The sequence below is a fragment of the Crocodylus porosus genome, unplaced genomic scaffold (assembly GCF_001723895.1).
Source record: "Crocodylus porosus isolate Cpor-Errol unplaced genomic scaffold, CroPor_comp1, whole genome shotgun sequence".
NCBI classification, from domain to species: Eukaryota; Metazoa; Chordata; order Crocodylia; family Crocodylidae; genus Crocodylus; species Crocodylus porosus.
The window spans coordinates 72,741,251-72,764,718 of record NW_017728948.1 but is presented as its reverse complement, the minus strand read 5'-3'; the positions used below and the strand labels follow the sequence as shown (position 1 = coordinate 72,764,718).

General features: G+C 39.6%; 1 protein-coding gene across 1 annotated transcript in view; it reads left to right on the top strand.

Annotated features, from left to right (window-relative positions):
* Positions 1–6,863, top strand: part of CCSER1 (coiled-coil serine rich protein 1) — a 1,382,889-nt gene extending 1,376,026 nt beyond the window's left edge. The window contains exon 10 of the mRNA XM_019552963.1: positions 6,348–6,863. Coding sequence (XP_019408508.1) covers positions 6,348–6,833 — 486 coding nt within the window. The 3' untranslated portion in view covers positions 6,834–6,863. The remainder of the gene's footprint in view (positions 1–6,347) is intronic.
* The last annotated feature ends 16,605 nt before the right edge of the window (positions 6,864–23,468 follow it).

Here is a 23,468-nt window from a genome sequence, read left to right as displayed (position 1 = left end):
GTTTAACATCTGCAAGCAGCCACAAACTGTCAGTCTGAGTGTCAGTGGACACATTTAAACAGGCTATTAATGCATAGCAATAAACTGTGGTGCATATTGCACCACAGTGTTTTGCCCCTGGGCGCTGCATTTGAACATAAGTCTGGGACAGCAGCACGTTGAACCGAGTCAGAGCAACCCTAGCTGGCAGCGGGGGCCCAAGGGATAGTCTACCAGCCCAGGGCTATTCTGACCTGGCTCAACATGCTGTGGAGGGGCTGGCTGGGGCAAGCAGGTGCTCTAGTACAGGGCTACCTGGCAGGCACTAGCCAGCTGGGTTAGCTTTTACACGTGTGCTGCTGCACACTACAACATTCCACTGTACGATAGTACTTGTATTTACAAGTACTAACCTACAGCGGAGTTTGTTACTTTACTGAGGCCTAGTAGAGCTGCACATGTAGAAGTGGAGACATTTACTATGGAGCTAACTGGGCAGCTTCACAGTAAACCTGTCATGTAGATGTGCCCAGAGTCTACATTCATGGTATCTTAAATAGTTCTACTAATTTTATTTCCCTCCATGCAATGTCAGAGGTAATTCTTCATTTCAAGCATTTATTTACCAAAATAGTTTCCAAAAGTTTCTTATTAGCATACATTCAGGCAGAAGCTAAGTAAGCCCCAGACAGATATGTTTCCTACCAAATGGTAGTGGAATTTTTTACAAGACTCCCATTGTCTCCTGAGATCCTGACATTTTTACTAGTGAGATGGTTTACCCCTTGATATATTCCTTGTGAATTGTAGGTATTTGTAGCTAAGTGCATTGGTGACACATCTGTGTGGTTCCTCTGGAAAGGCAAGCACATATGCCCCAGTAATTTTGGATTGAAAGAAGGGTAGGAGCCAATGCAATGATCATCTGAGAATATTGTAAGATTCTGGACAAGTGATGGCATTGAATCACTGGTTGAAAAGGCTCCGGTTTTTTTTTTATTAGAGTGAGAAGATGCAACTGGAGTCACATGCTGGGTTCTGAGAATCCAGTAGTCCATTGTTCTTTGTTCTGCAATTTCAAAAGCAAGCTAGTTTTTATAGTTTCATTGTTTAAGAACAGATACTCAAAGATCCGTGATGGAGTATGTACAGAAGTTAAAGTGTAGAGTGTTCAGTCACAGACTTTTTATACTGTCTTTCTGGAACTGATGTCAAATGTTGTCAGTGGTGGCAGATGACAGAACAAGGGGCAACAGTCTGAACTTGCAGCAAAGGAAGTTTAGGTTGGATATTAGGAAAAATCTTTCTCACTAGGAAAGGGATGAAGCACTGGAATGGGTTACCTAGAGAGGTAGTGGAATCTCTAGCCTTGGAGGTTTTTAAGTCTTGGCTCAACAAAGCCCTGGCTAGCATGATCTAGTTAGGGATGGTCCTGCTTTGAGCAAAGGTTGGACTAGATGACTTCCTGAAGTCCCTTCCAACCCTAATTTTCTATGATTCTATTATTCTATGTGTGTTCATTCATTTTTACATGGAAGGATAGCCTCATCTGTCCAGTATAGACACCAAAGGGGCACCTTTTGTATAGCTACAGCACAGTCTTCAGAGTCCTGTCAGTTTTGTTAGAGAACAGCCTTCCTGCTGACTCTGCCACCTCTGCCACCTGGGAACTAGTATTCCCCCAAAGGCATACGTAAAAATCCAAAGCCCTTATCTTTTCACTGCATCTTCATGTCCTCTCTCAGCATCTGATGAAGTGAGCTCAGGCTCACAAAAGAGTATGAATCTCTGAATTAGTCTATAAGGTTCATCCCTACTCTGTCTTCTGCATAACTTCAGACTAACATGGCTAACTATCTCACTTAAATCCTATCACTCAGCTTTGCAAAGAAGTACACAGGTTAGGTTCACTGTGTCATCACCCCCACTATAATTTGAGGTGTTTGTAGGGTGTTATGCATGCTTTCTTGAGTTTGTTTGACAGATACAACATATATAGTCACTACAGGTAAGTAGCACCAAGCAGTATTTGGCTTTGTCATCCTTACGTTTATATGCATTGTGCTATTTGATGTAAAATGCAATTTTATACATTACTAGCCAGTTGTCCATCAAAAATGACAGGGGCAGGAGGTAGAGGAATGGGCTGAGATGGAGTGCCACCACCTAATGTCCCATGTTGCCACTGTTCTGCCTCTTGCAGGGAGTGAAGTCGGGGAGCCAAGGCTAGCACTGCTGGCCTCAGCTCCCCCATCCCCTGTCTGGTCTTCAGCACCACTTGCAGGGAGTGGGGATGCAAGCCGAGGTCAGCACTGCTGACCTCGGCTCCTCCACCCTCTGTCCAGTCCTGTGCGTGGCTTTGGAATCATGGCGGTGCTCCCCCACACTTGGAGCACTCTGATTGGTATTTTCTATCAGCCAATCAGTATGAGAATAAAGTGTGACAGACAAGCAGACTTATAGGTTTTTATAATATTAGAATGATAGGGTTGGATTGCCCAACATGATTATGACTTTCAAGTGAGAAACGATGGGTTTTGTTCACCTCAAAGCCAGAATGGCTGAAGAAAAGTAATCACTGAGACTTAGCATCTGACAATCATTCATTTACTTATCAAATAGGGCTCTTGGGACAGGTAGAGGCACTTGAGCCAGATTTTGGGAAAGCCATTTTTCACAATGGAGAAATTAAGTAAGAGACAATATCTTTAGGACATTATATTATTCATCTTTGTGTCTAAAAGTATTCAAATATTCTCCTGATCTGAATTAGACCAGAAAAGACTTGTAGTCTGGTAAACATAGATGGAGGAGGAGCGGTGGGGAGGAATTTATGTTCAGTGTGGACTCCCCAAGAATCCAAGGGGTGCTGTATATAAATGGTCAGATAGGAAACCAAAAATTAACTTCACCTTGAGAGCAAGTTTTTGTGTTTAGCTTGTTCCTGGGCATAAGGAATAGCTTAAGGCCCTCAGTCTGTGAACTGCCCTTGCAGGAGGCCCTGGCAGGAATGTCAGAGGAAGAAGCTGCTTCCTAAGCCATTGAGCTAGATAGAAGCTGCATTCTCAGGTTTAACACACAAGATAAAATCATATTGTTTTGATATTTTTTTTGTTTGTCTGTTCTTATAACTCTGTCTGTACCCCAACATACAGTTACTGATTTCTTATGTTTGCTCTTGTTTTTATAATATTGTATTATATTTTATAAATTATTGTCAGTGTAAGTATAATGTCAGAGTATTTAACCATACAGACAGCAGGCTGCTTCTCTGGAAAGGGGGATCTGTCATTTCTGAGTGCATTATTACTGGATGAGAGTACAGTTCTTCTAGCTAGCAAAACTCCCCCCTGTTAAGTGCTGACATGTTGTGGGTGAGATAGGTAAGGGTGACGCACGATATGCCAAGGAGTTGGCCTCTGACATCTAGTCTGTTCTCAGTGGCCAAGCAGCAGATAGCTTGGAGGAGTCTGTGGAAGAAGGGAGCACCTGAAGGTGTAGGAACACCCTGGGCATATGCCTCAAAGGTCCCTCTGGCTGCATCTAGGGTCAGGGTATGTCACACACTGCATTCAATATATCCTTCAATTAAGCTGAATAAAAATATATATATATTTCACAAAATGTAAAGTAATACAGCTTGCCATGAGGAAATCTTTAGAGATTTACTTAAAAATCCTTAAACAGTTATTTAACAAAGTAGTAGTATAGGGATTGGGTCCCAAAGTTTTGGCCCCAAAGTAGCAGTAGTTAGCCCCAAGCTGTAGGAATGGCCAAGCTGAAAAGAAATGACCATGTACATGTCGATAGGCAACTGCTGTGTCCTTTCAGCATTCACTGGCAACAGAACTACAGGAAAATATCAGTCTTTGATTACAAGTGAACTAGGTTGCTCGAACAATACCTAAGAAAATGGGACAGGGATAAAACAAAGGAAGAATGATGTTCCAAATTAACTTTTAAGATAGGGTACAATGGATGCTATTATTGCTGGTTTCTCAAATAGTAACTGGGGCTTAGTAACTATATAACCTTACTAGATAGAGAGAAGAGTAAAAAATATAAAATGAACTAACTAATTGCAATATAAGTTAAAGAACTCCCATAAAACATAATAATGTAGGTGTCTGGAGAAGGAAGAAAACATTTTTGTCTCATTAGTATATACTCAATTTTAGGCCTTTGACTTTGTGTATTGAGGGCTTGAGTTCACTATTTAAGCTCACTGAGATGTGGCTTTGGAATATTGTTTAATCTTTGCCAGACATGCTGGAATGAGATACTTTATGTTCAAAGTTATCATGGCAAGAAGCTTTCTTGTGACTACATAAAAATTTTAATTTCATGTTACAAAAATCTGTCAGCACCATTGTAATAGCTACTGATAGTCCCAAATAGAAAGTGGTAAGAGGCATTACTGCACATTGGTAACTGTTACCTTAATTTACTTTGTGTAAATAATTCATTGCAGTGCCAATGCTTGGCATTTTCTCTGGGAAGAAAGAGGTAGTTAGCTGTGTTAGTTTGAAGTTAGTCTGTCACCCTGCCCTGTCTTCTGCCTAGCATCTTCTAATCAGTATCGTTCCTCAATATGCCCTATGCTGTCACACTAAATGCAGATAACTGTTGAGCTGGCAGGATGCTGCCCTAGTTGTATGAACAATTTTCTGCTCAAAATGTTGTTTATTTGATTTTATATCCTAAAGGTTTCAAAATAAGGACATTCTAAACCTTTAAAAAAAAGTATAATATGGGATTGGTGAGAGGAGGAGGAATACAATTGCGGCTACAGGTATCTTGCGTCCTCCAGAACTGGATCAGTGGAGGGCATAACATTATTACTAAGGGTCATGATTGAGTGGAAACAGGTAATTGATTGAGATATGAATCACACGTACACAAAATGGTTAAGTACAGACAGTCAAAAAGCCTGAGGCTGAATTGAATCAATCTTCACGGGTTAGTCTAAGCTGCATAGATAGAACCAATAAGCAAGTGAACAGATTTCACTTTTGATTCTGGAGATGGAGCCACATGCCTGCAGTGGCCCAGTCCAGAAGCCGGTGGGCATTAGAGCACGCCTCCCGACTAAGCTGAAGCAGATAGCTTGGGCCAAGGTTAGCCCACACACCCTGTGAGGGAGGCACAAAGCATCCTGGGATGTTGGGGGACTGTGAGTTAACTTGAATCTAGAGAGGATCTGGGAAAGAAATTCAATAGATCGATTTAACCTAAATCAGTTAAGTCTGATACTATGTCCATCCAGGTTTATCTTAAATCAGTTTTGGCCATTTTGAAGGCAGTTTGGGTGCCTATATATGAGAAGCGAGGCTGCTCCGACATGCTGTAATTATAGTGCATTGGAGCAGGCTCGATTTAATCAAGTCTGCTAGAGCATGATAATTACCGCATTCCAGCAGACTCCATCATCTTGCGTATCACCATCCCCATGGTTAAAAATCGGGGGGGGGGGGGCACTTTAACTAAAGCTCATTGAGCAAGCTTTAGTTAAGTGACCCTGACACCATTTTTAAGTGTGTGGACACTGATACACGAGATGCTCCCAGGCACTTTAATTAGAGTGGCTCTCAGAGCTGCTCTAATTAAAGTACCCCCCACTCTTCCAGGAGCACATGTATAAATGTCCTTTACGTGCACTGAACTTCTGTTGTGTTACAGATTTGAACCAGTTACTGATCACCATTTTATGAGTAATTTCTGTCCCTAGACAATATGATAAATGCTGATATGCCCCTTATTTTGTATCTTTAAGTCCCTCATTCAGCAAAACATTTAAGTATGCATTTAACTTCATGCAGATAAGGAACTATCTAAATTGACTTCAACAGGACTACTCACACATGTAATGTTAGCATGTTCTGAGTTTAACAGCAATGTAAAGTATTTAGAATTTGTTTTCTTTTCATTTCATAGATAATGCCTGAAAGGATTTAGAGTTAGCTTTCTAGAACCAAACTATTATTTCTTTAACTAAGATAAGTGCAAAACAAATTGTTTTAAAAGTCATGAGGCTTCCCTATATATCTATTCCTCCCTAAAAGAATCTGCCTTTTCAATTTAACTAGGTTTTTAAAGCAAATTCCCAAATTCAATATATTAAATAAATGCTTTTCAAAGTTGTTTTGTTAACTATAAATGAATAATTCTTCAATTTTACACTAGCAGTGCCTTGGGAGATGTGCTAACATTTGAGATTTGTCTTTCATTTTAATCAAGCAGCAGTGAATGCCTGGTCTGTTGCTTATCTGCAGATGCTACTGCGAGTGCTCTGCATGCTGTGTGCTGTTTTAGTGTTAATATGTTCTGTTGCTAATGCCTTTTTTTCATTTCTGTTTTCTTTGCTCCAGGCTACATATCTAAACAGAATTACGATCCAAAATCTCAACACAAGGGACAGAAAGTCAGCACATACTCCCACCGAGGACCCTTTTAGATATTCATCGGGCAACCAAGCAACTGCCTACGAGACCAAAAGCTGTCAGCTGTCAAATTTGTGTCGGAGCAACCTCCTGAAAGATAAAGAAATAGTGGAAGTCGTTAAACACACAAGAGGCACATATGAAACCCTCACTTCTAATGTCACCCAGAATCTTTTGGCCAACACTGCGCGAAATACAGTAAAGCAAACACCGAATGCAGAAAACTTCCCTGTATTTTCAGGGGCTCCAAAGGATCAGACTACTATACCCCGGCAGCATTCCACATTTACAGGAAGACTCGGACAGCCTCCAAGGGGACCAATTTCCTTACACATGTACAGCAGGAAAAATGTTTTCCTTCATCATAATATACATACTGCAGAGCTGCAGACTTTAGGTCAACAAGATGGGTAACAAGATTCTCCTATTTTTCTCATGGAAGGAGTGGACAGAGTTGTTTAAAGGGGGAACATTGCTTGTCTAGAGCCTTAAGTTCTCATCTGCTGCTAGCTTTACATTTTAAAAAAACATTTTATGGGGTTCATATTTTCCCTTGTTGTGCGAGGGGAGGGGAAGGGTGGACTAGCATGTTAACTTAAATAACTAGATTGAATTGTCTTCGAGAAGTCACCATTTGTATAATATACATCTGGGACCATCTGGCTGGTGTCTCTAATCCAAATAGAGTCAATAATTTATGATCTTTTTGCCTCCATAAACCAGTGACACACTGAAGTTCCAGAGGGTGATCTCAGATAGCACTGTCTACATTTAATGGTGTTGCTGTAAAAGTAGATTGGGGATTGAGTAGATAAATAATTAGTAAACATTCCTGAATTTCATAGAGACTAGGGAAATAGAAGTCTTTGAGACCCTCTCTTGACATCTTTCTTTGTGTTACTTTAAACAAGACATTTTCATACATTTTAAACTAGAAATGTTGTGACGTCCTCTCCTACTGTGTGAATTTTGTGAATGCTTCATTACACCAGTAGAGGAAGACTGCTTTTGTTTTTTTGTTGTTGCTGGGTTTTTTTTGTTTTTTTACCCTAATGTTCAGTCCACACAGGTTTACCAAGGATTTCAGAATGAGAGTAATTTGGATCCAAACTGAGGTTGATAGCTTCAATTGTCCAAAAACTTTATTTTCACTATTTTTATTGTATTACAACACTTCACATTGTGGTGATATTTGTTGTGCTTTCATAGATGATACATCACTCATGGCACAATATGACATTCTGTGCCATTTGATGCAACTTGTAATGGCATCCTGTGCCATCTGATGCATCATGTAATGTCATGCCACACCCCAGTGTATGAAGCTATAAATGGATGAAAATCTAAAACAAATTGTGTTCTTTTATCATTCAAGCCACATTTCTTTTGTAAATTAGCATTTCTGCAAGACTATAGCTGTACTTGATCTGGAGTAGATTAACACAGCATGCTTGATAGTCTATTGTCATGGTACATACCTGACGAGACCCATCTATTAGTTGATATACAGCTTGCTCATCTCACAGGAACTTGATATCATCTGACCAAACTTTAGAACAGTCAATGAAATAAGACCCTATTGGATCTCTCCACAGGACTAGGAATTGGGTAGCTCAACCAAGTTATAGTAAACGTGTGGCATATACTAAGCTTGACTCTTAGCTTAAAACCTCTGTGATGGCAGGCAATCTTTTTGAATAATAATTGGCATATAATCAGAAATTCACAAATAACTGGAATCTTCTGCACTTCAGTGAATATGAAGCAGACATAGGCAAGGTCACTTCTCTGTGTGTGACAAATAATGAAAGTGCACATCAGATTCTCACACAAAGATTTGAGCAGCTAACACAACTTATTTGCAGTACCACCCAACATATTTTGAAACTCCCATACTTGTTACACAGTGACTTCACTTTTAAAGGTAGTTCACAACAGTGCATGCAAAAAATATTTAGTAGGGTATACATTTTCCAAGCAGAACACACGGCCTTTCCCTAGCAGTCTACCTTTCAGCTTGACTGCTTGGGTTAGGAAAACATATATATTACAAGCCTCGGGAAAAGTGCTGCAAAGCCATGTTAGTAACCTTGATCTGCTAGGCTTCTGTTTACAGGAGACTTTAATTTGGTTAGGGTTAGTTTTAGGACATCATCTGCTGCTGAAGACACTAAGTTTTATCTGAATATGATATAGTGGTAATTTGGGGTTTTTAGAGCCAACCATATCAGAATCAAGACAAACATTTGCCAAACTCCTTCACTTCTTATTTAGTTTTGGGGGGGGGGGGGGGGGGAAGGGGGGGGTTATTACTGCCAAAACAGAACAATGCAAAACTGCAAATACAGGTTCTCTGAATTAACTGTGGGTGTTCCTAATGCTTCAAAACTCCTAGTTTACTTTATAGTCTACAAACTTAAAAAAAATTAGTAATATAATATCACTGTTCAGATTCATGTTTTTCTCTGAACAGTTTTTTATGGTTATGGTAAACTGAAAAGGACAACTGCTGATTATTAATCACATATTTTATCCTGGCTTATCTCAAGAGTTCACGTGTGCAACTATATTTCAGACCTGTAAATAAATTAGCATAATATTGTAATCAAGGGCTTTTTTCCAGGATACAAATGTACTATAATACATAGAACTCTTACATTTTACTTATGTACTATATCTATAGTTAATTTTTTCCTGGAAAAAATGGAATTTTGGATGATACTTTATATAAAAAAAATCTGTCTACAAAAATGTTTTAAATGCTACTATTTTCTTGGAAAATCTTTTTTTAAAGTGGGGAAAAAACCCCCAAACCTAAACAAACAAACAAACAAAACCCTGAAGAAAATAGATCAATTAAAGTGAGGGATATTTTTAAAAAAAAGTCATCTTAAAGCTGTTTTGTATCACCATTTTCAGCATTGTTATAACATTATTTCTAATACGATGTGTAAATCTGGCCCAGAGAAGGGCAATAACCACATGTTAATGTACAGTACAGCAGTAACTATAAAACAGGGTTCCTTTGTGTGAGCCTCTTGTGTATATAGTAACTCATAAAGCAACAGCATGTGGACATTCTTTCAGTGAATTGATTCCTTTGTACTAAAATCTCTAGTTTTCTAAGACTGTTCCATGTAAAAATGATTTATACATTTCTCCAAGGCTGTACATATCCAAAGACATGACACCAGGGGGGAAAAGGACTTATTATTTTTACCACAGATGTATCTTCTTCTTTTTTCTTTTCTGTATATATCTGTACAACAAAACATAACTCTTGTAAAATTTCTACTGTGAATTGTTTCTTGTGAGTTCCAAATTTGTTGATGTTTTAAAGGACATTTTAAGGAGAAGGAAATCCCCAAAGAAAAGCTGTTTCCATTTGAATCAATGTCCCATTTAAAAAAAAAAAAATCACTTGGCACCGGAAGCATTGTTTCCATGCCCTAAATATTTTTATAATTTAATGAAACCACATTGGAAAAAAACTATTTAATCTCTGTAATCATTGTTATTCACTTAATTAGATTGTGTGCTTCCACAAGTGTTTCAAGAGATTATATTATACTATATAATGACACAAGGACCCCACGCATGTAGGGAGTGAAATCTGCCCCTGTGTGAGAGTGCCAGCACAATGTTTATCTACTCCTTTGTCCAGTTATAGCTTCCAGAATGATGGTGGGCCTCACAGTACATGGGTGAATTTCAACCAGAGAACATGAAGAAATGAACATGAGAACAGTGCACTAAAGCAATCCAGGGGCTAGATTTCCATGAGCAATTATTTTCATTCAGGCCACAAGGTACAATGAAAGTGTTTGAAAGACAATAACTAACAACAGCAAGTCTACTACCTTTTCCTTTGTTTATACTGAGTTTATATTGAGGCATGGCTGTATATTGAGGCATGGCCTACATGCCACATGCAGTCATCCCACCAGAATGTAGCCATGCACATGGAACCAATTGATTTTTTGAACTTCTTTCCCAGATCCCCTCCAGATTCAAGTTAACTCACAGTCCCCCAACATCCCAGGATGCTTTGTACCTCCCCCATAGCCTCCCTCACAAGGTATGTGGGCTAACCTTGGCCCAAGCTATCTCTTTCAGCTCAGTAGGGAGGTGTGTTCTAGCGCCCCCGAGCTTCTGGACTGAGCCACTGCAGGCTGTGGCTGCATTTCCAGAATCAAAAATGAATGCAAAGTGTTTGGAATGACTATGAACTCTGAGCACTCCACTGCTGAAACAAGGCAATGTCATCTGAGGTGATCCACATTTGTGTAGGAAGACAAAGTTTTCCTCTCTGTTAAGTTTAATTTAATTCCCTGACTCATTATCCTGTTACATCTGTATTAGGATCACTTAAAGGGCTTTCCTAACCTACCTTTTTCCCTGGAAAACTGAAAAAGAGAATGCTCGAGATTTCCAAGTTTATTTCCAGACCAGAGAGGTTCAAATGAAATTTGGATAAGCTTTGTGTAAGTTGTGAATGTTTGGATCTTTACCCAAAACATTCATGTTCCTCTCTATGTTATGCTGGTGGTCATGTCATCTTTGGCATATAAAAAAAGAAGGATGCCTAAGCAATACATTTTTCTTTCCTTTTTTCCTTCCCTGGAAATGTTGACTCCTGGCTACTGTAATTTTATATGATACAAATTTATATAGTGTAATCTGTAACTTTTTGGATACAGGCTTCAGTTTAATTTAAACATTCTCTTATATGACATATTTGTTGTGCCATAACCTCAGCTGGTTACAGTGGTGTAGTATTGTTGGCTTTGGTGGCAGTATGTTGATTTATACCAGCTGAGAATCAAAACTGTGGTCTTTAATTTAAATAAGGGCTGTCCAGATGCCATAATCCTTCTTGGGATGGTCAGGATATTCAGGACACTCATGTTCAGAAGCACAGAAAGAATTTTAATCTGTCCTAGATAAATGCAAGTCTGTAGTTATCATGAACCACCTGTCAGTGCTTCCTCCATGTCAAGACCCCAGAATAAAGTATCTAGGAAACCTGTTTAGTCCTTAAATAAAAACAATTGATTTTACAGTAAAGTAGCATGATTTCCTTTGTTAATAATCTTGTATAAATAGAATGTAAGAACTAATATGCAAAATATAGTGGAACGTTTTTACTGGTAAGTACAGAGGCATCAGGAATGGGGGTAAGGAAACATAAGCTGCAATAGCTTCTATGTGGATGACACTCAGCTTTGTATTTCATTCTCCTTAGCTCAATCACTGTTGCTGGGTGAGTTATCCAACTTTCATAGGTTGGTGTGTGGATGATGACAAGGATTCATCTGTGGGATGCTTATACCTGGAGCCCTGTTCCTAGCCAGAGGACTGTTTCCATCTGAGTTCTATCAGCATAAGGTGTTGACTAACCTATTTAAATGCTATATGGTTTTGATGAGGTCTTCCTCAGTAACTGTTTGCTCTCTCATGTTAGCTAATCAACCAAGATACTCAGGATAATTACCTACTGAATTAAACAACAAGGGGCTGCCAGAGGGTATCCTCTGTGATGGGCTTTAGCTTTGCAATTTATTTCCTGGTTAGGCTCAACTGGCTAATTTTAATAATCTTGAGTTCATGCTGCAATGCCTTCATGTTGTTCCAGCAATGGAAGTGAAGAAAGTTCTTTTGTTAGCTTTTATAGAATTATCATATCATCTAAAAACTTTTGAATTAATTAGTATTGAAATATATTTTAATTGTCATGAAGCTAGCAGTCTAATAATTTAAATACAATGATTTTTTTCTCCACAACTTCATTGTCAACAAGAGGTTATAATAGAATTACAATTTACACATATGTTTATTTAACATTTTAATTATAAACAGTATTCATAATCTTTGTGGCTCAAAAGTTATGCTTGCAGCTTATTGTTCATTGCAGTTTATTGGGCAGCTTCAACTGCTGGTGGGTGCACAGGCAAAGAAAGCTCTTTAACAAAAATGTTCTGGTACTGGTTTTACACCTAAGCAACTCCATTGGTTTCAGTGGAGCTAGTTCTGATTTATTTCAAAGCCAAATGAGAATCAGGCTCAAGTTGTACCTGTTATTTTCCAACTGAGAAAGTTCCCAAACCTACCAGTTAGGCTTATATTTGCTCAGAGTCATTATAATTTGCAGCACTGCTCCCACAATGTCAACAGTGCAAGAAGAACTTTACTTTTCATTCTTTTTCATGATGTCAGTATTTTTTCAATAATAGTATGGGTTTTGTTTTTGAGTAGTGAAGCCTCAGTTCATTAAAGTACAAACTTCTGTCCTTAATCATATCAGTCCCAACAACTTAAACACAAGCAACTTCTTCTCAGAGAAAGTACCAAGAAAAGAACAACATTTTTCTAATAATGGAACAGATATTTATGAAAAAATGAAAATCAGGATGTGTAAAGAATGGGTAAACATAACATTCGGGTAGAAAATGCACAAATAGACCTCTTTGCACAAGCTCCTTTGTCTCTGTACTGTCAGGTTTTGTTTTCCAGTCCATTGGGTTTTTTTGTTTGTTGTTTTTTTTAATCTTCCACATTTTCTTTTCATGGTTAAGAGCGCAAAAATACCCATGCTGCACCTTGCCATGTCACTTTTTTCCCCCTTATTATTATATGGAGAAAATAAGGAAGAAATCAAAATGCTTAACTTTTGATGCAGCTGATGTTGTTTAAACAAGAGGATCAACAGCACGTAAAGATCCACATAAGTGGAGAGCAGCTGTTTTAGAAATAGAAAAAAATCTAATGGAAGGGAAAAAGAGTGACAGATTGATAACTCTTTTTCTATTCAGAGAGTGCTAGCGCATAGCTTTTCTTTGTACAACTAAAGTAATATTTATAAAACAAAACATTTGGAGAAAAAAAATAGAGCATAAGACAGAGAGACAATAATATGACCTTGCCATTATGGGAAAGGTCACAACAATATTTTCATTAAATGTTTTCTAACATTAATTTACATATGACTTGAGATGCAATGATATCTCAAATAGTTCATGGCAATTTGGGCAGCAGTGACCACAAAATGATTGAGTTCAGGATCTTGAGGAAAGGAAGTATGGAGAGCAGCAGAGTAAGGACCCTCAACTTCAGAAAAGCAGACTTGCATACTCAAGGAACTCATGGACAGAATCCACTGGGAAGCCAATCTGAGGGGGAGAAGACTCCAGGAGAGCTGGCTGTACTTTAAGGAATCCTTACTGAGAGTGCAGGAACAAACCATCATGATGCACAGGAAGACTAACAAGTATGGCAGAAGAGCAGCTTGGCTTAACAGGGAACTCTTCAATAAACTAAGTCACAAAAATGAAGCTTATAAAAAATGGAAGTTTGGACAAATAAATAGGGAGGAGTATAAAAGCATTGCTGGGTATGCAGGGATGAAGTCAGGAAGGCCAAAGCACAATTGGAGTTGTAGCTAGTAAGGGACATAACGGGTAACAGGAAGGGTTTCTTCAAATATGTTGGTAGCAAGAGGAGAATCAGGGAAAGTGTGGGTGCCTTACTGAATGGGGGAGATAAACTTGTGACAGAGGATGCAGAAAAGGCTGAAGTGTTTGATGCCTTCTTCACCTCAGTCTTCCCAGGCAAGATCAGCTCCTGACTACTGCACCTGGCTGCACAGTTTAGGGAAGAGATGAGCACCCAACAGTGGAAAAAGAATAGGTTAGGGACTATTTAGAAAAGCTGGACAAATCTGCATGGGATGCACTCTGTGGGCACTGGATATATGACCCGGGTACCCTTTTCTGGGCAGACTCAAAACCCTCAGACTGACCATGACCTTTCCATTTGATAACTGGCAAATTTTATTGATACACAGTGAAAGCAGATAAAAACAATGCAAGCAATTCTGTCTCCAGTCCTAGATCTGTCATTAGAGGGAAGGTATGTCTGGCCAATATGCAGGCTTCTCTCTCAGGTTCTGTCTTGAAGGTCAGATGACAGCAGCCTGGAGGTCAGAGGGTTAACCCCTCCCCCCCAGTGGGGTGGATGTTATTGGCTGGCGGTGTGCCTTCTGACCAGGTTCCCATCTCAGGGACACTTTGCTGCTCTGAAATCCCTCCTTTTGTATCTTTTTTCCCTTCTGTGATGAGTCTTCATTTTTGGGCATTATTGATTGGTCTTTCTGTGGTAGTCATACTGTTCATGTTCTATCCTGTCAGTATATTTTTTGCTTCACAAACCCATCATATGAGCACATCTTAATCTGGACCTTTTCTCATGTTATGGAATAGTGTGGTACATGTCATTAATTTTCCAGCCTGTGTGTCTGCTTGCTGCTTGCCTATCAGACACATTGGGCCTTGATGAAACTTTGTCACAAACAGGCTTTTAGGAATCCATTAACCCTTGCCATTGCCCTGCACCATTGTTCTACTTTACCTACAAGCCAGTTCCCAAAAGTAAACCTCTAAATACCATTTTCTAGCCATTGCACCTGAGGGTGTTGAGGTAGTTGACTGATGTGATTGCAGAGTCATTGTCCATCATCTTTGCAAACTCATGGCAATCAGGAAAGAGGTCCCAGACAACTGGAAAAGGACCTTACCTCAGTTCCTTGAAAAAACATGGATGCTCAAGGAATCCATATCTAAGCACTTGGAGGAAAAGCAGGTGATTAGGAAAGTCAGCATGAATTCATCAAAAGCAAGTCATTCCTGACTAATATGATTGCCTTCTATGATGAGATGACTGGCTTTGTGGATGTGGGGAGACCAGTTGATGTGATATACCTTGATTTTAGCAAGGCTTTTGATATGCTCTCCTACAACAGTCCTGCAGGCAAGCTAAGGAAGTATGGGCTATCTGAATGGACTGTAAGGTGGAAAGAAAACTGGCTGGATCACTGGGCTTCATGGGTAGTAATCAATGGCTTGATGTCTAGTTGGCAGCTGGTATCAAGTGGAGTGCCCCAGGTGTCAGGCCTGGGGCCAGTTTTGTTCAATGTCTTCATCAACAACCTGGAAAATGGCATAGAGTGCACCCTCAGGAAGTTTGCAGATGACACAAAGCTGTGGGGAGTAGTAGATATGCTGACGGGTAGGGCTAGGATTCAGAGTGACCTTGACAAATTGGAGGATTGGTCTAAAAGAAATTTCATGAGGTTCAACAAGGACATGTGCAAAGTCCTTCATTTATGATAGAACAATCCTGTGGATAAGTACAGGCTGGCGGCTGACTGGCTGGGCAGTAGGTCTGTAGAAAAGGACCTGGTGGTTACAGTGGACAATACGCTGAATATGAGCCAACAGTGTGCCCTTCTTGCAAAAAAGGCTAACTACATACTAGTAAGAGTGTTGCCATCAAGGCAAGGGTAGTGATTATTCCCCTCTATTCAGTACTGGTGAGGTCATATCTGGAATACTGTGTTTAGTTTTGGACCCTCCACTACAGAAAGGATGTGGACAAACTGAGAGAACTGGGCTTATTTAGTCTAGAGAAGAGGAGACTGATGGGATTTTATAGCAGCCTTCAACTACTTGAAGGGGGGTTCCAAAGAAGATGGAGCTAGCCGGGATGTTCTCAGTGGTGGCATATGACAGAACAAGGAGCAACAGTCTCAAGTTACAGCAAGGCAAGTTTAGGTTGGATATTTGGAAGAATTTTCTTAGTAGGAGGGTAGTAAGACCCTGGAACTAATTAGCCAGAGAGGTTGTGCTCCGTTCTTGGAAGATTTTAAGACCCAGCTAGACAAAGCTGTGGCTGGAATGATCTAGTTGGGGATGGTCCTGCCTTGAGGAGGGCATTAGACTAGATGACCTCCTGAGGTCCCTTCCAACCCTAATTTTCTATGATTCTATGATATTAAGAAATCACTATCTTGATGATAATAATAAATATAATTGGCTTTTTCTCTTTGTGGCCATGCCACAAATGAAAACAACAACCAATTTAGATCAAAGGACAAACTCAGTTACCTTACCAATTGTTAAGGCAGGTCTAGCTGTATAAAGGGGATAAAATGATAGCCATCTGATTTGGTGATAATGCTCTTCACTCATTTTGCACAGTATAAATGTAATTCCAGATGCAAGGCTGTGTTAAATCTGGCATTAAATCGATAGCTCTATTGTCTAAATACAGGGTGCATCTATATGAGAAGCTTCTTGCACATTGGCTTAATAACACTGCACAGTACAGCATCACAGCACAAATCATGCACCAGCACTAACTTTAGGTACTTTGCAGTTAGTCCTTTACTAGGGAAGTAGTAAACTAAATGCATTGTATCTAAGGTGCATTAATGAATGTGTAGACGTGCCCACAATTACATTTATTTGTCTTTTATTCTCCAATAGAAGGCTAAGAGTCTTGTGAAAAACATGTAATGTGGGATTTTTCAAAAGGGCTCACCATGGGGTTAACACCTCTCCCACATTCAATGCCAAAACTCCCACTGACTTCAAAGCATGTAAGCCAAAGCACACCAGTTTTGAAAACTCCACTTTTGAGTAATAGCTGAACTAGAAAATTAGTATTAGAAAGGATAATGCTATTTTTTTAAAAATGTGGAACCTTTTAATTTCTGTATTGAAAATTAGGTTGGTTATATATGATCATTTTCCCTGTCGATTTTTTTTACTGTATGTCTGTTAATATTTAGGATCTTCCTTTACTAGCTCAATTATATAAAAATTAGATGAGTCATATATTCGATTGACTTTTATATTCTGTGCTGCTAAAATTCTTTTTTATATCAGTGTTTTGTACAATTATATCCAATCAGGTCTGTTTTTGTTTACAAAAATGGTCACTCTGTTAACTGTTTTTTTCCTTAGTATCATTGAATGCAATGCATAGAAGCTTTGCATTAGGTGTTTTAGAACGATCACAAACATAAGAAATTAGAGAAAGCAATTAATCTAATATAAAGTTTGAATAAGTGCACTTTTTAACTATATTAGAGTGAGTTAAATGCTGGCCATATATGAGACAATTAAGGTTTTTGGAGGGTTTTTGTTTTGTTTTTAATGGTCTTCTGTGGGGGGCCTGGATTTTAGCCTAGCGATTTTTCAGTATCAGAAAAGAAACTGTAAAATATTTAACAATTGATGTCTTGAAAAAAGACACGTTTTAACTACTTGGGGGAAAAAAAGCAAAAGTTTTACATACACTGGGTGTGCCTACAAGTGCAATTAATGTGAAGCAATGAACACTGGAGCTTATTGCTCTGGAGTTTCTTGCTCCCAAGTGTGCTGTTTGAATGTGAGCCTGGGACCACAGCATATTGAGCTGGATTGGAATAGCCCTGGCTGACAGGGATCCCCAGGGGTCAACCTGCTAGCTCATGGCTGTTCCCCGCTGGTTCAACATGCTGTGGAGGGGCTGGCTGGGGGTGTTTCAGTGTGGGGCTAGCTGGCCAGTGGCCCCTGCACTGAAACACCATCATGCCCCAGCCAGCTGGGGCATAGTCTACATATGTGGTTCGGTGGAGTAAAACAATCTGCTTCAGGACAGTACTTGTATTTAAAAGTACTATCGTGCTGCAGAGTTAATTAGTTTATTTATGCCAGCCTAATAGGTTGCACATGTAGACACACAACATTTACTGTGTAGCTAATTAGTCTACTCAGCAGTATATGTGTCATGTAGATGCGTCCAGTACTGTAAACTTATTCTTGGTAAAATTCCCAGTTGAAAGCTTTAAAATGTACCCCACATCTGATGGGACAAATCCTTTATTAATGCAAGTTTGTTCATGATACAGCACAGTAACAATCCTTTTTCCATTGTTAATTCAAGTCTTCATTAAAATATTACATATTAAATAGCTGAAGTTGTTGAAGATGCCTTCCAAACCTCTGGGTTATAGTGACAAAATACCCCCAAATTTTCTATTTTTTCAATTGGATTTAAAAATACCAAGAAAATGTAATACACTGTTTGTTTTGCAATTTATGTGCAATATGCCCTGATTGTTTCAGATTCAATATAGGTACACTGGCCACAGAAAAAATACAGCTTTAGATTATAAACACTGCTGTCTGAAGAATATCGAGCAGCATTGTATTGAACGTTTATTTATGCTTTTATCAAACTACTGGAATTATCAAGTTTTGGGGGTTATTTTGATGAATTATAAGTACACATAAAACTGCAACTCTGGATTCTTTATTTTTTATGGATCATTTACTTGTGCTTATTTGCAGTTGACAAGTTTTTGTAGATTTCATAGACATTAGGGCTGAAAGGGACCTTGGGAGATCATCGAGTCCAGCCCCCTGCCCAAAGGGCAGGAAGTCAGCTGGGGTCATAGGATCCCAATCTTTTTGCAAGATAAGCATCCAATTTACTCTTGAAGGTGTTCAATGTAGGTGCTTGAACCACCTCCACTGGCAGACTGTTCCAGACTTTGGGGGCTCAGACAGTAAAGAAATTCTTCCTTATGTCCAGCCTGAAACGGTCTTGCAGGAGTTTGTAACTATTCGAACTCGTCATCCCTTGGGGCACTCTGGTGAACAAATGTTCCCCCAGATCCTGGTGGATCACCCTTGATAAATTTATAGGTGGCCATCAGATTAGCCCTGAGCCTACGCTTTTCCAGGCTAAAGAGTCCCATGGCTCTCAGCCTGTCATCGTAAGATCTGTTTTCCTGACCTCTGATCATGCGCATGGCTCTCCTACTCTCTTAAGCTTCTCCACATCCTTTTTGAATTGTGGAGCCCAAAACTGGATGCAGTACTTCAGCTGCGGCCTCACCAAGGCCGAGTACAAGGGGAGAATGACGTCCCGGGATTTGCTCGAGAAGCATCTATGGATGCAAGCCAGCATTTTGGTTGCTTTACTAGCTGCAGCATCGCATTGCATTTTGGTCGCTTTACTAGCCGCAGCATCGCATTGCTGTAAATGATTATATTCCATTTTCCAGTTGACTTTTTTCTGTTGTTGTAAATGATTATATTCCATTTCATACCTTAAGAAGAGTGGAAGTGCTGCCTGGTAACATGTCTCAATCACACTGCACCATACATTAAGTTACAGCCTGCTTTGGAGAGAACCATCTTTCTCAGGAAGCTAAGAAATGGCAGAGAAGAAGGAACAAGCACAAGATCCTCGCTAACAGTTGTGCCCCTGCCCAAGGCACCACTTGTCATATCTGTGGAAAAGGTTGCAGAGCAAGGATTGGACTCCCCAACTACCTTAAAACTCGCCAGTAGCTCCCACTTCCCCCCCTGACAGTCATTATCCTTGTATTGAGGGATAGCTGCTGATGATTATTCAATTCATTATTATTATTATTTACATTTTTTGCTTAAAGGGAAAAATAATATACTTAAAATTACATTTTAGTTATTATATACTTTATTGTTGAATACATTCCCATGTTGAAACTTATTATAAATGGTTCTTAATTTTTTTCAAAAAGATAATTGTCTTATAAAACTCACACCCCACTTCTGTGTGTTATTTGTTTCTTTTTTTCCCCTTCAGTTATTTTAAATTATTAAAATATAGACACTTTAAAAAAATCATTCTATTCTTAGTCAGGGAACTCATGCCTCATAAATACACATATTGGAACAAACTAATTGTAGTTACAAGGATATATTATCACTTTAAATTAAATCTCAAAAGATTGTTGCACTAAAGTAATTTTTCTTTCTCTAAGAGGATAATGATATAATAGGTTAAAGCCAGTTGGATGTTATATCCCAAAGCAAGGAGTGCAACTTGGATAAAACGTTATGCAACCTGAATGTATGGACCTAAAAAAAAAATCTACTCTGAATAGAAAGGACCAGTTGAAATTTTCAATACTGTGTGTTTCTGCCCCTGTTTTTCTCTCCCTATTTATCCCCCGAGGTGGGCATGGCAAGAGAGACCTAACTGTAGGTGTATACTACACACAACCAAACCAGGGGGAGAAACTTGATCTGGAGTTCATCTGAGAATTGATTGAGGCTGCACGTGTACATGAAATGGTTGTCATGGGCAATTTTAATTATCCAGACATCTCCTGGGAGGAACACTCAGCCAAGTTGCATCAGTCGTGATCCTTCCTGACCTGTGTCAAGGAGCTCTTCCTGACAAGAGGTGCATGGGCCAACTAGAGGTGACACTCTGCAAGACTTAGTCCTGGCCAAAGGAAATGACCTGGTGACCAACTTAAAAATAGAGGGAAGTCTGGGCAACAGTGACCATGAAACCATCAAGTTCACTGTCTGATGTAAGGCAGAGAAATCAGATAGCAGGGTTGAAGTCTTGGACTTCAAAAATGCAAATTTCAACAAGCTTAGATCACTAGTAGGGCAAGTGCTGTGGGACCAGGGACCAAAGTCAAAAGGTCTGCATGAAGAGCAGTTGTTCCTTAAGGACACAATTCTTGAAGCATAAAGGAAGTCCATTCCCATGTGGGAAAAAGGTAACAGAACGCCTGGGAAGCACTTTTTGCTAAACAGGGAAATCACAGTCCTCTTAAGAAAGAAGAAAGAGACTTATAAACAATGGAGGCTCAGGGTGGGCCCCAAGGAGGACTATTCCATAGCAGCCCGCATTTGCAGGAAACAGATAAGACAAGCTAAAGTGGTGACCAAACTTAGATCAGCAACAGGAATCAAGGACAACAAGAAGGTTTTTTTTAGGTACATAGGGAACAGGAGGAAAACAAATGGGAGTTTGGAGCCATTGTTCAACAACTCAGTAGACCTGGTTACTGGCACCCAGAAGAAAGCTGAACTTCTGAATGACTACTTTGCCTTGGTCTTTCACCAGATGGTATAAACTACACCTGAGAATACCGAACGACCTGGCTGACATCATTGCACAACCAATGGCAAAACTATTTGAGAACTCATGGCTCTTGGCAGAGGCCCCAGAGGACTAGAAGAGGGCCAATGTAGTTTCTATCTTCAATAAAGGAAAGAGAGAGCACCCAGGGAATTACAGACCAATCAGTCTGACCTCAATCCAGGAAAAAAAATATCACAGAATCTATCAGTGATAGGCTAACAGAAGACAGTATTCTAAATGACAGCCAATATGGCTTCATTGTGGGCAGGTCATGCCTGACTACTCACCTCTGAATAAGGGAGATGAGATTGATGTCATATATTTGGATTTCTTTAAAAGCCTTTGACTGGGTCTCCCGCAATGTCTTTATGGTTAAATTGGGAAATTGTGGCCTCAACAACTGAATGGTCCAGTGGCTAGGAAACTAGTTCTGAGGTTGTACGTAGAGAATGTGATAGACGAAACTGAGTCGACATGACAAAAGGTGACCAGTGGTGTCCCTCAGTACTCAGACCAGTGCTTGTCAACATATTTGTCAGTGATTTAGACATAGCAAAGTTCGTGGACAACACTAACTTATGGGCAGTCACACTGGAGGACAGGCTGAGGATACAGGCTGACCTGGACAGACTTGTAAGGTGGGCAGATCAAAACCTGATAATGTTTAACACTGAGAAATGTATAGTGCTCCACCTGAGGAGAAATAATCTGCAACGTACTTACAGGCTCAGCGGCGCTACACTAGCTAGGACCACAACTGAAAGAGACCTAGGGGTCATGATTGACCACAGAATAAACATGAGCTACCAGTGCAATGCTATAGCCAGCAGAGTGAACAATACACCAGCATGCATCAACTGATGCATCTCAATCAAAACTAAGGAAGCTATTCTACCACTCTACTCAGCACTGGTGAGGTTGCAGCTGGAGTACTGCGTCCAGTTCTGGGCACCACACTTCAAGAAGGATGTAGAAAACCATGAAAGAGTCCAAAGGAGGGTCACAGGAATTATTAGAGGTTTGGAGAACAGGCCATATGAGGAGAGGCTGAAGGACATGGGACTGTTCAGCCTGGAAAAGAGAAGACTTAGGGGGAACTTGGTGGCAACCTATAAGTATATAAGGGGTGAACATCAGGGGCTGGGAATCATCTGTTCACCAAGGCACCTCAGGGGAAAACAAGGAATAATGGACATAAACTGCTAGAAAATCACTTCAGATTGGATATAAGGAAAAACTTGTTTACAGTTGGAGTGTTCAGAGTCTGGAACAGACTCCCCCAGAGGTGATACAGTCACCTACCCTGGAGATCTTCAAAAGACAACTGAACACACAATTTGCTGGGGTCATTCCCCAGCAGTCTTTCCTGGCTAAGACCAGGAGGTCTGGACCTGATGATCTTGTGAGGTCCCTTCCAGCCCCTAACTTTTATGAATCTGTTAATCTAATAGGAAATAATAGGAAAAAACCTTGCCCAGATGTCTCAGCAGCTCTGCCTTTTCTTACCAGTTATTTCTGTTCTCCAACTAAAGCCTAACATTCCATTCTCCTTTAATGCTTCTTGTTCTATCTTCATCTTTGATCATATTGTAAGTCAATCCAGCTATTTTCCATGGGCAGCTGAAAGATTAAAGTAAAGGAGATAGCCTTTGCTATTTTTTATGAGCTTCCTAAATGAAAAAGTGAAACCTTAATCTTTAATGACATGAAAGTAATGAAGATTATTTTGACTCAAGAACAGACACAAAGGAAAGCAAATGTTTAAACCTGGAAGACCCTAACAGATTTTTGTGGTGACTAATAGTACACCATTAACAAAGGCAATATGGACCACAAAGATGAGTGGTTTTCATATCATAGGTGACAGCCTCATAAAGTGCCACTCCAGTGTAATGCTATATTAAAAGGAACTTCTGTTGATCATGTTAGGACAACAAGTCTGTTTCTTTTACTTAGCATGAACAGCAATATGAAAGTTAGCCTCTGAAATTAAAAACGGTCTCAACTTGGCCTCGTATTCTGTGTCCAGAAGCAACTGCAGGCTGATTTCAGAGCACTTAGATGTCCAAGTGCTCTATCTGAAGGCCCAATCATCCACTTACACATTCAAGTGCCATAAAATGCATCTGAAATTACTTGAGAGTACAAAATCAGAGGTTGCTTCTGAAAATCAGGCCCTGAAATTAAATTTTTATAATTTAGTTGTCAAGTTAAGCATGTACATTTTACATTATACTGGTGATGGAATAAATCTCTTATTAAAGGGGAAAAGTCTCCTGAAAGTATCTTTAAGAT